The sequence below is a fragment of the Sciurus carolinensis genome, chromosome 10, assembly GCF_902686445.1.
Source record: "Sciurus carolinensis chromosome 10, mSciCar1.2, whole genome shotgun sequence".
In the NCBI taxonomy this organism is placed as follows: domain Eukaryota; kingdom Metazoa; phylum Chordata; class Mammalia; order Rodentia; family Sciuridae; genus Sciurus; species Sciurus carolinensis.
In genome coordinates, this window is record NC_062222.1 from 131,496,561 (window position 1) to 131,511,446 (window position 14,886).

The window sequence follows — 14,886 nt, forward strand, 5'->3', positions numbered from 1 at the left end:
GACGGGAAGGGCTGGAGGGCAGGGGGGTCCAGGCAAGGCACGCTGAACAGCAGGACTGCAAAAGGGAAACCCTCCCGGGTGGGAGGGACTCGGGGAGTCGTGCTGCGACCTCCGGGCAGAGCCCGGGCAGAACCGCAGGCGAGGCAGAGAGCGCAGCCTCGCGGAGTCTGAAGCAAGCGGCCTGACGCGCGGCTCGCAGGAGCTGGAGCGCCCCGCAGCGACGCCCGGCGGGCGGGACCAGCCAGCGCCCCACCTGCAGCCCGGCCCTCAACCCGCAGGTGCCATTCAGGCCCGCGGGTCCCGGGAGTGCTGCACGTCGAACCCGTGACCGTCCTGGAGCCCACACTCGAATCTGTGCACCAGACCCGCAACCCGCCGCCGCGGGGCCTTTGAGTTGCCGCCGCCACGGCTTCCGGCGCAACCCAGCCTCCAGAGGGCGCCCGCTCCCGGACGCGGCCGGAACTGGCCCCTCGCGGCCCCCGTAGCCGCACTGAGCTGCTCTTATCGCCGCCTTTTCCTTCCGTCCCTCGGTTCCCTTTCACTTCCGGGGTTGCTCTGGATCCGCTGGTTCCGTAACAACATCCCGTTGGCTTCCCTCAGGCGGCGGGACCTGTGTAGCCGCCGCCTTCCAGGAGCGCCTCCCCGCACCCGCAAGCTCCCCGGCCCAGGCCGCCATGGCCACCAACCCGCAGCCGCAGCCGCCACCTCCGGCGCCGCCGCCTCCCCCGCCGCAGCCGCAGCCGCAGCCGCCGCCGCCGCCGCCGGGCCCTGGGACTGGCCCGGGCGCGGGAGGGGCGGGCGGCGCGGGGGCCGGCGCCGGGGACCCGCAGCTCGTGGCCATGATCGTGAACCACCTCAAGAGCCAGGGGCTTTTCGACCAGTTCCGCAGGGACTGCCTGGCCGACGTGGACACCAAGGTTCGGGGCGCGCGGGGGCTGGGGCCGCGGGGCCGGGGCCGGAGGCGCCTTCCGGGGCGCTGTCCCGCGCCCCCCGGCCGGCGGCGCCCCCACTTCCCCAGCCCGGCCCCTCCGAGTGCGCCTCTAGCCGCTGCTTTTGCAGCGCTTCCTCTTTGAGCTGCAGCTGCGTGGCACGCGCTGCAGAGCGCGGTGTGTTCATTCATTCTCGTGTCCTTGCTCATTTAACCGACTGGTGTTCATTAAGTGCCTGCTGCTGGCCAGGCACGACCTGGGCTGTGGAATTACACCGGTGTGCTGAGCAAGACCAAGCCATCGTTCCTAGGGAGAGCGGTTTGCTGGCACTAACGCCAGGAGTGCTGTTTTGTGTCGGTTCTCATCTCTGACAATTTGTTCCTTGGTTTACTTTGTATCCAAGTTAATGTGTCTTCGCTCTTGAAGGTTCCTGGGCGGTAAGGGCCTTCCTTGTCCTTGTCTTTTAGAGAAATCACTCAGTGATAATTGAATAAATTACTTGCAGTGTGTTTGGCTGAACACTGGGGACGGGGGTAAGGAGGCAAACCCAGGCAGTGAAAAGGGGTTAGGAGATGGGATTTTATTTTGTTGTCTAGCAGTGACTGCCTGACTAATGTAGAATAGGCCAAGTTATTTTTCTAAGGTGAGGGGCAGGTAGAGAGAACAGAGCCATTCTTTGGGGAAAGGATGGAGGAGAGATGCCAACAAATACCGAAGAGGAAAAGCAGAAGAGAATGAGTTCAGGAGAATAAGAGGGAGATCGGGAAGATCAGCAAAGATGTTCCCTGGCCAAAAAGGGGGCTGGAAAGGGAAGGGACTTTGTACCAAATGTCAGAGTAAAAGGTGCATTAGCAGGAACAGGTAAACTTACTGGGTTTGGCAAAGAATGAGCTGAAGACAACAGGAAGGAGCAATCAATGAGACGAATGAAAAAACAGAACCTAGAACTCCGGAGGCAGGTGAAAGGTGCAGGTGAAGCAGGAAGCATGTTGGAAAATTGTTTTGTTGTTGTTATGTCTTTTGGCTTCAATTCTTGTTTTGATGATGTAAGAATTTGTTCATAAAATATTTGGCTGGTCTGAGAACCCTTGTTTCTTTGAAAAAGGGGTGTTTACAGTATTTGCAGATTCTTCCCAGACTTTGAGATGAATGCACACAGTTCTACCACTTCTAGGAAAAGCCCGCCAGAAAATCTGGGGATGTCTTTCCCTGTAAGGACCACTATGTAGAAGATACTTTCTCAGGGTATTAAAGTTTTTATACTAAAGAGAATTTGATTTATTCAGGGAAGTTGCACAGCCATCTGTTTTGTTTCTGTTTTTTGTTTGTTTGTGGTGCTGGGGATTGACGCCAGGAGCTTGCACATGGTAGGTAATTGTATTACTGAAGTATATACCCAACCCTTTTTATTTTTTATTTGAGACAGGATCTTGTCAACATACACATCTTTTTAAAACTGATACCAGTTGCCTTTTTTTAAATTACTTGATAGAAAAATATTAGACATGTCCAGAGAAATGGTACCACATAAAGTTGGTTTTTCAGTAAGTAGAGATTTTACTTTGCTACTCTCAGAAACCTACAATTCTGTGTGTTGTTATTTGTGTAGGCAACTGGGAATTTTTAATGCATGAATTGGAGAGAGCTACAATGTCTAAGATTTAATTTTTATTCATCCTATTCATATTAAATGTTATTATTGTGTCTCTATAATATCCCTGCCAGACCCTCTAAAGTGGATTATTAAAACTTTTCTTGGGGATAGGGGGAAGCACAGTTTCTTTGACAATATAATGAAAGCTAAGGCCTTCTCCCAAGAAAAATACATGTACACACATTAAGATACTGCTTTAATAGTTCAAAGTGGTCAACTATAGGCAATTTCATATGGTTCCACCTAATCTGTAGGTATTCAGGGACCACAAAATAAGAGCAAAACTGAAATGACATCCACCTTCCAAAAAACAAGAATTTTCTGGGTATGGTTGAAGTTCTTCCCTCACTTCTCATATGCTGTCATACTCCTGCAATCAGTTACTCTCTCCCCCCTTCTTTTCTTCCTCTTCCTTGGCAATTTTGTTCATTTTAATTGTATTTAAGATATTCTTATTTATTAGCATTTTACATTCCCTTTTCTTACTTGGAAAAAAAAGTAAGCTTAAAAATCTCAATAAACACAAAAAACTCAGTTTCCAGATCTCTGGAGCAAGCCTCATGATTGTGAGGCCATTCTGACTCCTTTATATTGATTAGCATCTGAAGAGGAGAAGGAGAGACATCAAGAGGCCCACCATTGTGGCCTAGGCAGAGAGCTCTCCAATAAATAAGTACGGCTTCTCTACCCCAAGTAATATAGGCAGATTTTGGATACTTTCTCAGTTATACATGGCTCCTGGTCAATTTATTCACCCCAGAAATATTCACTGAGCAACACCTACATATCTGGTGTAGTTTTCAGTGCCAGGGATACAGCAGTAAACCAGAAGTCCAGCTGTTATAGAGTTTACATCCTAGCAGAGAAAAATGGACAATAAATAATGCATGGAGGGTCTATGGGGAAAAGAAAATAAAGAAAACAAGGGGAGAAAAGGCTTACTGTTTTCCTTTGAGTAAGTTGTTCAGGGAAGTTTCCAGTGAGATGATATTCTAGCTCACTGAAGGAACTGATGCATTCCAAGTAAAGAGATGGGAAGTATAGAGGACCTGAGGCCTTGGAACCTGCCTAAGGAAAGGTACACCTCCCTCCCTCCACAGATTCTGCAAGCTTTTGACTCCAACCTAATTGGTTTGCCTTTTTCTTGAACTGAGAACCTATTAGCAGGTTTTGAACAAAAGGACATGATCTAACTTGTATTTTAAGAAGGTTGATCCTGCATAATTATTAACAACATTCCCTTTTATGCACATTCATGATCTACTTTGGATAATGAATTATGGTTACCCTCATTTTAGAATATCTACTGTACTCCCTTGGAAAATAGACTTCAGGTTGGCAAGGGTGGGCAGATCAGTTCCTGGAATCCATATAGATGAGAATACCTTAGGCCAGAGTGGTAGCAGGGAAAGTGGTGGGAAGTAGTCAGTGTCTGAATGTATGCTGATGCTAGTTCTGACAGCATTTGTTCATGGAAGGAGGACTTAGAAGCAAAAACCTGAGCTTATTTTGGATAGACTACAATGCTAAATGCATTATGATATCTGAAACTAGTGTTTACTGGATTTGGGAATACTGGGGAGAAGTGTGTTAGGCTTTAGAATCATTGGGCAGAAAAATATTAGTTTTAGTTCACATTCATAGAGTAAGTGGAGAGGAGCATGAGAAATGAGTGTTGGAAGTGATGAAAGTCCATCTCCTAGGGTTGGAATCTTTGTCAACTGTGGTGGAGATAGCTACCCAGTCATCTAAGAACTCTTAATTGTTTATCCCCTAAGCAATGTGAAAACAAAAATTAAGAGAGGAAGAGGAGCAAGATTATACCCATGTGGAGAGATAAATATCTCCCCCAAAATACAGTGCAGTGGAAGGATTACTCAAATGTTGTGTGTATAGAAAACAGTAGGAACATGGAAGAAGGTCAGTGTAAGCCTACCTTGGGCTTCAGGATGACTACCTGGTTTAGGATGAGCTCTGAAGGTGAGAAGTTTCCCATACAGACAAGTAGGGGGAATATTAGGTGCATGAGAATTTATTTCTGGAGTTTAAACTTTGAAAAGCAAAGGTAGCAAATGGCAGAATATGAGGTTGTACTGTTTTTGCCTAATATCATTCAAGGATACTCAAACTCATCTCAGTTAAGAGCCATATAAAGGAAAAATAAAAGACCTTGAGTGAGGGGCAACTTCTAGGGACCGGGAGCAGTCCTGAGTGAATGGTTGCGCATTCCTTCTAGACAATGCCCTTTTAAGTGGAGATGACCTAATATATGTCCTCTCTCTCTCTCTGTTCCCCTTCTATCAGGTTCTCAGCATTAGCACTGATGACATTTTGGGCAGGATAGTTCTTGCTTGGGGTTGGAGTGGGGCCACTGTCCTGTGCATTGTAGAAGCTTCAACAACATTGCTGTCTCTCACTGGGTGCCAGTAGCATCCCCCTCCTTTGTGGCAATCAAAAATGTCTTGGACATTGCCAAACTTCCCCTTGACAGTGGGGGTGGGGGAAGTTTGAAATCACTGTGGTTCAGAGCCACTGCCTTATTCACATCTGATACCTAGTTCTAGTGGTTTTCCCTCACTAATGAGTCCACACCTTTCAAAACATTTCTGCCACCCTGACACAGACCTCCATCAGTCTAATTATTGCATGCTTTCCTAAATACATTTTGTGTCTTTTTACTCCTTGACTATAGGATGATTAATCATCCAGAGACAGCACATCACTGCCCTGTGTGTAATGCGTTCCTGCTCTCTACCTTCTGACTTCAGACTTCTCCAAGTGCCCAAAGCCTTCCAGCACCAGGCCCCAATCTCTGTCCCCAATGTCATTTCTCTGCTTTTTGTATTCTTTTCTCCAACCAAATTGGATCATCGGGGGGTTCCCCAAATGCTCCTGACCTGCAATTTCTCATCTGCTTGCTCTTTGCTCATATTCTGGACTGTATCTTCAAAGAGGGCAGTTCATATCCCAGCTACAATGTGAAACTTTGGAACTGATTTTTTTGCAACTCAAATGCCACATTCTCAATGAGGGCTTATTTCCTCTACCTTTCTCCCTTTGTTTCAGATCATCCAAATTAACATGTATTTATGTTTTATTTTCTAGTCCTTTGTCTATAATTATAAGAGTTGTTTTTCTACTTTGTGTTCCTCATCCCAAAATACCTTGCCCTTGATAAAATAGGCAATATTTGAATGGTATAAGTTACAAGCAGGATTGTCATAGGTTGTGAAACTTTGTTGCCTTATTACTTACACTATAAGAACTATTAACACTGCTAAAAGTGCACAAATTCTTGAGACTGATACTTATGTTTTATAACACTGGAAATTTTTTTTTAAAAATTTTTGAAGTTGTAGATGGATGGCATGCCTTTATTTTGTTAATATTCTTTTATGACTATAAGGATCAAACCCAGTGCCTCATACATGCTGGGCAAGTACTCTGCCACCGAACTACAGTCCTTTTAACATGTATGTTTGTTTGTTTTTTCATTCTAGCCTGCCTATCAGAATCTGAGACAGCGTGTTGACAACTTTGTTGCAAACCACTTGGCTACTCATACATGGAGTCCCCATCTCAATAAGAACCAACTAAGAAACAATATTCGGCAACAAGTCCTCAAGTAAGTCTCAGAATTGGAGTTTCTAGGCAGGTTTAAAGTGTCCCAACCTTCTCTGCCTGAGAGCTGAAACATTGCATAGAAGTTTATTAGTCTAATGATGTTGGCAATTTTTTTCAGGTTTGGTGTGGGTATTCCATGTGATGCAGTATAATTTTCGAATATGGTCTAATTACTTCACATTTCTCCCATTAGTTTTAACAGTCTGATTTTATTTTATTTATTTACTTTTTTTTTTTTTTTTGGCTGTTGGCCTATGAAAATATGTGAAGAAAGGAAATAACGTAAGTTTTAGAAAGTTCTACATATACTATTACTACATGATAAATATAATGTCCTGTATAGCTGCACTCACAAATATCTTTTGACCCTGAAAAAGCAGACTTTATTATTTTTGTTTTATAAAGAAACATTAAAGATCACTGAAATTAAAATATTTTCACATAATTTGAGGCCATGTCTTTATCCTTTTATTGACTTCTGGCTCTATTGTTTATTAATGATATAGAAGAGGGGAAAAGGTATTGATCTGTCAGAGCTATTTTGAGTGAACATAAAACAAAGAGAATAAGAGTTGAAATATTTAAATAGGCATAAAAAATGTTATTTACTGCAAACAAACAAACAAACCTGATTTACAGTGTCTTAGTTGTTTTTGAATATACATATTTGCAAAAACAAGAAGACTTTCTATCCCTGCTTCATCACACCCAAAGAGTAAGTTATTTAAATAGCTTCTAGTCTTTCTTCCTTGACAGATACATTCAGGCACATTTTTGAAAATGAAGTCCAGCTCTTAAACAATTAAAGTCTATTTTACACCTGCTACCTCTTTAATTCTCTTCAGTTCAGTAGGAATTGCAAGCCCTCTCTAGTGTGATAGCTTCAAGCCACAGGAAGCCTCAGAAATAAAAAAATTCACACCCTAACTAAAGGATTCAGTTAGTCACAGATAATACTAGAAACCAGGAGCCTGGGGGCTTGGACTGTGTCTCCTGGTGAATAAGAGAAGAGGGAAATTAACAACAGCTTTGTTGTCTACATTTTAAAGGATGTTTGAAGAACCTGTAAGAGAGTCCAGGTGAGATCAAAAGATTCCACTAGAGGGCTGCATCATAATACCTGTTGGGGGAAAAAGTCAAAGCTCTTGCAGGAAAAAGAAGAGACAGAAGACATTTGTTGGGTGACAGGCTTGGAGGGCTATTCATTTCCACAGAGCTTCAGAACAGTTCCAAAATAAGCTGCAGGAATGGGACTTGGGCAAGTGGGGACCTGCTTACTGACAGTGTCCCTCCACCACCAGCATAGCTCTACTGGTTATGTGTTGCTCTCATTCCACACTTTCTTAGCTGCCTTTTCACAAATGATTGTGTTGCTTCTTTAAAGCATATTTTATATATTCTCGAGTTCTTTTTCTTTATATGTTGAGAATATCAAATGAAAGACAAACTTCTTGTTACATATTCGTATGTACACATGATATAACAATACAATTTGGTTAATATCGTTTTTTAGTATCTGAAATTGCATTTACTCTTCAGCATACAGAAACTGTAAGATAAAGAAACAATCTTTCATTATATTTTATTTAAGTGAACTTAACCTTGTGCTTTTAAAAATCAAACACTTAAAATATTGTACCAATATGAAAAATTGTTACCACAAAATTATGTTTAGTGAGGGAGTAAGGTGTTCTGTGAGGAATTCTGGAGCAGTCTACTTATGAGTAAGAACATAGACATTTTAAATGTCAGAAAACAGCTGTCTTCTTGAATAACTTAGGTATCATTCTTCCTGGGACATCTAAAAATTTTCTCCTTGTTATTTATTTTTAAATTATTTTTATTTAAATATCATTAGTAAAGTTTTCTGTTATGGTGATAACATTTTAAAACTTTCTTGAAGGAAGAGATTATTTAGTTGTATGTTAACTGATGATATAGGGATAGATTAACCTATATAAATAAGTATAATTTCAGTTTTTTTATGCGTGTATTTTGAGAGATTAAGCTACTAGTAAGTTTGAGCTATCTGCAGTTGCCATTTTTGTTCTACAAAAATGTCCAATATCAGTAATCTCAGATGGTTTGACTTGATTCCTCATCTCCCGACTCCATTGGAAGGAAGTTTTGATTCTATTTAGGCTTTAATTTGTACTGCTGAATTTGAAAATCTCATAGAGCTTTGAATAATGATCTTGACAGAACTGAATTTCAAAGACAGACAAAGAAGTAACTTTAACCAGGCAAATGTCAGCTGTCAACACTTTGGCTTTGCCCTTGAACCTAGGACTGAGGGTTCTTTGCACTCTTGTGAAGCATCTGTGGCCACAACCCAAGACATTGAGGCCGCTCGGGGCGGTGTGATTGTTAGCACTGACTCCATTCCTATTTAAGATCAGAACTTACCTCCATGGGAGACAGGACTAATGTAGATGTGTTTTCCTTATTTCCAGAACAGAGACACTGAAGCAATAGTTTTGGAATGAATGGACTTTATTTTTTATGACTTTATACTTGGGTCCTAAATCAAAACATTCTTAAAATTGCTTATTTCTTTTCCACCTCCTGTATTTTGAAGGTACCTCTTAAATTTAGCAGGGTTTACAGGATTTGCATTGGGGTTTTTTTCACTACCTTTTTTTTTTTTTTTTTTTAGTCTTAGAACTTTAAAAAGCAGGTAACCTACTTTGTGCTGTATTGGCTCATTTTTCTCTGTGGCCCACATAAGTGGAATTATAGTATCACATGGTGGCAGTGTGCCTCAAGAAATGAAAATAAAATCCATCCTCCACTTCAGACAGAGCTATATTCAAAAATAGCTTTTGGAAGGTGTGAGAAGTAACATCCTCTCACCCTCTCTGTAGAGGGAGACCAAGGCCTAGAACCTGGAAGTGACTAGCATCTCAATCTCCCAACACAGTCACTCCTCCAGTTCTGTTTTATGAAGAAAGTATGTTTCTCAAAATAATTTCATGTTCACTTACTTTGCCCAGATGCCTTGTAGAGAGCTTGTGTCAGATACTATTTTTTGCCCACTCCTCTTTCTGTTGTGTGTTATCTCTTCAACCTGAAGCTCCTTTCCTCCCTTTCTCTTCTGTAGAAATCAAGACTCAACTCAAAGTGTCTCCTTTGTGGAGAATTCCCAAGTTACCTTGGCCATACAAATGACTCCTCTCCCCTCTTTCCCTGCAGTACCTGATGTGCTCGCGTGCTTTTCATATGTGTTATAATTGTTCAAGGCCAGGTCTGATTTGTCTCTGCTGGTTAGCCATATGATGACTATTATAGAGAAGACAATTGTAATATGAATGCTGAACGAATAAATTGCCCTGTCTTTATATCAGGAAGATAATAAAAAGAAAGCCAGAAGTCTTAAGTTTTAGTTGTATTTTCCTAAAGTTTTATTTTTTTAAAAAAAATTTGGTGAAATTATACTTTGTGCATGTGTTCTTCAGTTTTCCTGGAGTCTCTAAGACTTAGAAAAGTCTTGTGTTTTTCCATTTAAAAAAATGTTGCAGAGTTCATTTATTGAAAACCCTAAACTCAGCTTTAGTGATTGTTTATTCCTGTATACCATGGGCCGAGTGGGAGTGCTAAAAGAATCACCTATATACCTGGGCTCTAGTACTGTGGCTAGTTCTAAAAGGGTTTTGTTTTTGTTTTGTCTGTTTTAGTTTTCAACCAATTGCACAATGATGAACAGTTTTCATACTTTTTTGTATTTATAGTAAAATGTTACTCTAGCATGAAACTTATTTTCTGTCTTCTCCACTTCCTGTATAACCAGATAAATGGATTGGGACAATTTAAGGTTAAATACATACTTATGAGAGATACAGTTTTATTTAAAAGTAGTTAGTGCAAATAATAGAGGATTATTTTCTTCATAATTTCTACTGCTAATTATGTTATTTCAGATCGGGAATGCTGGAGTCTGGTATCGACCGAATTATTTCTCAGGTTGTGGATCCAAAGATCAACCACACATTCAGACCTCAGGTGGAAAAAGCTGTGCATGAGTTTTTGGCCACACTAAATCACAAAGAGGAAGCAAGCGGCAGCACATCTCCAGATGATGAGAAACCAGACTCCTCCGTTGTTACACAAGGTGCTTTGCTTTTACTCTTGATCAGTCCCATTGTTTTTCTTCTTGAACTGAGTATCAAATTAGGGATATTTGGTCTTTAAAATGTTGCCCTACTTGGCTACTCCAGTGAAATTATACTTATTTTAAATATTAACCAAGCTCCTCAACTGAAGCAATATTTCTTTTTTTGAATTAATATAAAATGATAAACATTTTAGCAATGTGTGTGCAAGTAACAATAGAGGGAATAACTAAAATAGAGAAGATACTCTTTTTTGGGGGGAACTAGACTGTTCTGGGGTTTGCTGGTGCCCTTCCCAGTATACTGTGTTAAAGGAAGTAGAACATTCTGAATATGTGTACCTGTACTGGTTCCTGAAAACCTAAAGGAGCACAAATGGTCTGCATAAATGTGCTCTAAAAATATTTTTTTTCCTTTAAGGTGTCCCTGCTCCTGGACCCAGTGCTAATGTAGCCAAGGATGCCATGTCAATCTTGGAAACTATAACTTCTCTTAACCAGGAAGCTAATGCTGCCAGGGCTTCAACAGAATTGTCCAATGCCAAGACCAATGAGAGACTGTCTAAAAAACTCTCATCTCAGCCAAGCAGTGACATTAGTATTGACAAAGAGAGAACTTCAGAGGACTTGACTGATAAAGAAAAAACTACACCTGACACTGGAGGGGAAGGACTGGAAACAGCCCCAAAGTCAGAAGAGCATAGTGATCTCCCTTGTCCAGTTGAAGAAATTAAAAACTACACAAAAGAGAACAGTAGCTTAATTCTACTCAGTAAGGATGTTCAGCAGGAAAATGGTGATCAAAAAAATAAGTCAACAGACAAAGGTGAAAAGAAACCAGACAGCAATGAGAAAGGAGAAAGAAAGAAAGAAAAGAAAGAAAAGACTGAAAAGAAACTTGATTACTCAAAAAGAAGTGAAGATACACAAAAAGTAAAAGATGAAAAACAAACAAAGGAAAAAGAAGTAGACAGTTCAAAACTTCCTTCAGAAAAGAACAAAACCAACACTGTTGAAGGGGCGAGAGAAGGTACTTAAGAACTTGCAAAAACCTGCAGCAGTGTGTAGACGTCGTATTGATTGGGGAAAGGGAGTATCAAATTTGCCTTCAAATTTTAATTAGCTTTTTGAGACTTGCTTCAAAACTATGAAAATATTTATTCCCTTTGCTAAAAGAAAGCAATAAGCATTTATGTATTTTCATACTAATGTATCTATGTATAGAAAATTAGCAGAGAAACTATAAATTTTGTCTTGTGTTTTCATCATATACATTATTCCAAGCAACTTAATTCATAGTTGTACATCCTAATTGCTCTAAGGTATCTAGTACAATTACTAAAAATTTACTTTTTGTTTATCATTTACACTAAATTAATAGTTCAATCATTTTTACAGTATACTAGTTTGCATTTATATTTTCTGAAAACAGATCTATTTGATAGTTTAATTTCTTTGATGTATATTTAAAGCATAAATTGTTAAGTATAATTTAGGAATTGGGCTTTGAGTATGTTCTTGTAATGAGGTGACTTATTTTCTATTTTCTTTTCTTTTTGGAGATTGCTCTTTGATAGATTCTGATGTGGATGGACTTACAGACATCACAGTTAGCTCTGTCCATACCAGTGACCTTTCTTCTTTTGAAGAAGACACTGAGGAGGAAGTGGTAATGTCTGATAGCATGGAAGAAGGAGAGATTACATCTGATGGTAAAGCATTTTCCTTACAAATGCCTCTGTGAAGCTTTTGTTGAGCACTATTTGCATATTCTGCTTTATTCTGGGAGATAAGGTGGTACTGTGGCAATAGCATGGGATTTTGTAGTTGGAAAATTTCTTTTTTCCAGCTTCAATGTTGACTGAGCAAGCTTGGTAAGATTACCAGCCTCAGTAAGCCTTGGTTCTCCATCTCTGAACTCCATCCCCTGGGTCTGTCATAATATTCAAGTGAGATAATGTATATAAAGATGCTTCATATATGTGTATGTGTGATGTTTAGGAAAGCACAGTCTACAAGACCAACCTTATCTCTGATACCAGTGACAAATTCAGGGGTCCCCAAGACTATCCTTCAGTAATTCACTAGAAGATCTTACAGAACTCACTAAGATGTGTTATACTCATGGTTAGCAGTTATTACAACTAAGACACAGATTAAAATCAGCCAAGGGAAGGGGTATATGGGCAGAGTTAGGAAAGTTCCAAACAGGGAACTTCCAGTCATCCTCTCCTCTGCAGTTCTGGACAGCCTCACTTTCTTGGCATCCATGTTTGATAATACACACGGAGTATTGTCAACCAAAGAAGTTCATCGGTTTCCAAAGTTCTTAATGGGGCTCTCGTATGTAGTCATAGTTGGCTGCCCCTCTTATTCAAGCTGAAATTCCATGACCCAAAGCCCCTCCCCTCAACCACATCTTATATGGTTTGTTTGACCTGAGGCTGCAATGGAAACAAAAACCCTCCAGTCAGACACAGCATTCCCAAGGCTTAGAGATGCTTCCCAGAAGCCAGGACCAGACCTCTCCCTGTGCAAGGCTGAATTCTTTATACGTGATTCGTTTTCCAGCAAACCCTTCCTAAGTGCTCAGTATGTTCCAGGTACTGTGCTTAGGGCCTCTGTGTAATAACTTCTGGAGTCCTTGCCACAGCCCTGAAAAGTAGGTACAGAAGAGGAAGCAGAGTCACTGGGAGAGTGTGTCTTGTCCAAAGTTACATGACTAGTGAGCTCCAGTGCAGATTTCAAACCTGATACCGTGCTTCTCACCAATACCTTATGCTGTTCTTTACCCATGATTAAAGTCTGTCTTCTGACTTTGTTTAAAACATTCAGAAAATACTAAAGTGAATCATCTGTCAGTATAGCATCTGGTAAATTTGCTGCTGGCTTTGGATAGGATACTTAGGGAGAAAATCGGGAGAAAAAAGTAGAACCTTCTAACCACACAGATGTTTTTCTCAGTCTTTCCCATTATCTATTCACTTCTCTATATCTAAAAATAACAACAGTATTACTCCCTAGTTTCCATGCCTGTGTTCACGAGACCAGTTCTGCAGCACCCATTCTGGAAGAATACCGCTCCTTCTGTGGACACTCTGCCTACTCTTCCCTAACTAAAATTCCAGTATGTGATGCTGTTTGGAGTCTTTTTTTTTTTTTTTGCAGTGCTGGGGATCGAACCCAGGGCCTTTTGCATGCAAGGCAAGCACTCTACCAACTGAGCTATCTCCCCAGCCCAAGTCTCTTATTTTAAATAAAGATTTTATGTGTTTGGGATCTAAAAGATAAAAAGATGACTATTTTGACTAAATGGTGAGAAATAAAAACCTTGTTTATTCTTTTCCTTTTTGCCAAATGGAAACAAATAACATTCTTAGTGCAGAGGAAGTAGTGTGTACTTGATGTACAAACCGTTATTGATTCTTGCCTAAAATCAAAGATGATTATTAAAATCTCAAGGAGTTTTTTTGGTTCATATTTTCATTGGCGCATTCTAATTGTACATATTGATGGGATTTGTGTTACATATTTGTACATGTTCAAGTTTTCTTTTAAAGTACAGCTTCAAGTGAATTTGTTCAACTTAATGGTGGTAAAGCATTCATATCAAATTCATGGACAAATAAGAATTAACCACTTGTCAAAAGAACATTGTTTTAAAAATTTGGGGAGTGGAGGAAGCATTACACTGAGATGACTCTAATGCCTCAGGTTCCTGGGTTCCCCAGAAGCAAACTGAAAACAATGTAAATCGTAAAATGAAACTTAAACTTAACCCATCAGAAACCACCAACTTACCTTTACTGAGGGATTGCTACCTGACCATGCCAAATAAGGCAAAGACCATCACCAATTCAGTAAGTTATTTGCTTTGCTTCTGCATTCAACCTGTAAAACCTTCTTAAGGCTTAAAGTGAAGTTCTCAAACCTCTTCTGATTCTGAGTTTGCCAGATTGATGAAACGTTCCTTGCTGACGTAAACTGCGCTGGAGGAGTAACTCCCTGGCGTACACCAGACTCTGGGTCGCATTCCCAGCACTGCAGAAAAACTGTTGATTCAATCTGTCTGAAGTTCTTCTTAACAACATAAGCAAGTGGAACGCTTAATTTTTTCTTTTTCTTTTTTATATGTGAGAAGATGATCCTTAAGAAATAAGATAAATAATAACTTGTAAAATTTTCGATTTCTGAATTTTCACATACCAGATACACTTGAACTATATTGATACAGCTTTTACTGCTTGTACAAATTGATTTTCTTGCTAATTCATAGACACATTCTTTTTTTGTTGACTTTCTTCCAGATGAAGAAAAGAACAAACAGAACAAAACAAAAACTCAAACCAGTGATTCTAATGAAGGAAAACCAAAAAGTGTACGGCATGCTTATGTTCACAAACCATACCTTTACTCGAAGTACTATAGTGATTCTGATGATGAGCTTACTGTGGAACAGCGACGACAGTCTATTGTAAGTCCAGTTTGGGCTGTTACTGTTTTAGCTTCCTGCTTCAGGTTGACAAACTGGTGCATGTCCAGAGAAGAGACATCTGACTCTGCCTTCAGGA

General features: G+C 40.4%; 1 protein-coding gene across 1 annotated transcript in view; it reads left to right on the top strand.

The window, feature by feature from the left end:
- The first annotated feature begins 548 nt into the window (after positions 1-548).
- Positions 549-14,886, top strand: part of Bod1l1 (biorientation of chromosomes in cell division 1 like 1) — a 51,917-nt gene continuing 37,579 nt past the window's right edge. Inside the window, 6 exon segments of the mRNA XM_047566234.1 lie at positions 549-917; positions 6,084-6,208; positions 10,125-10,315; positions 10,737-11,345; positions 11,878-12,027; positions 14,623-14,789. Coding sequence (XP_047422190.1) covers positions 675-917; positions 6,084-6,208; positions 10,125-10,315; positions 10,737-11,345; positions 11,878-12,027; positions 14,623-14,789 — 1,485 coding nt within the window. The 5' untranslated portion in view covers positions 549-674.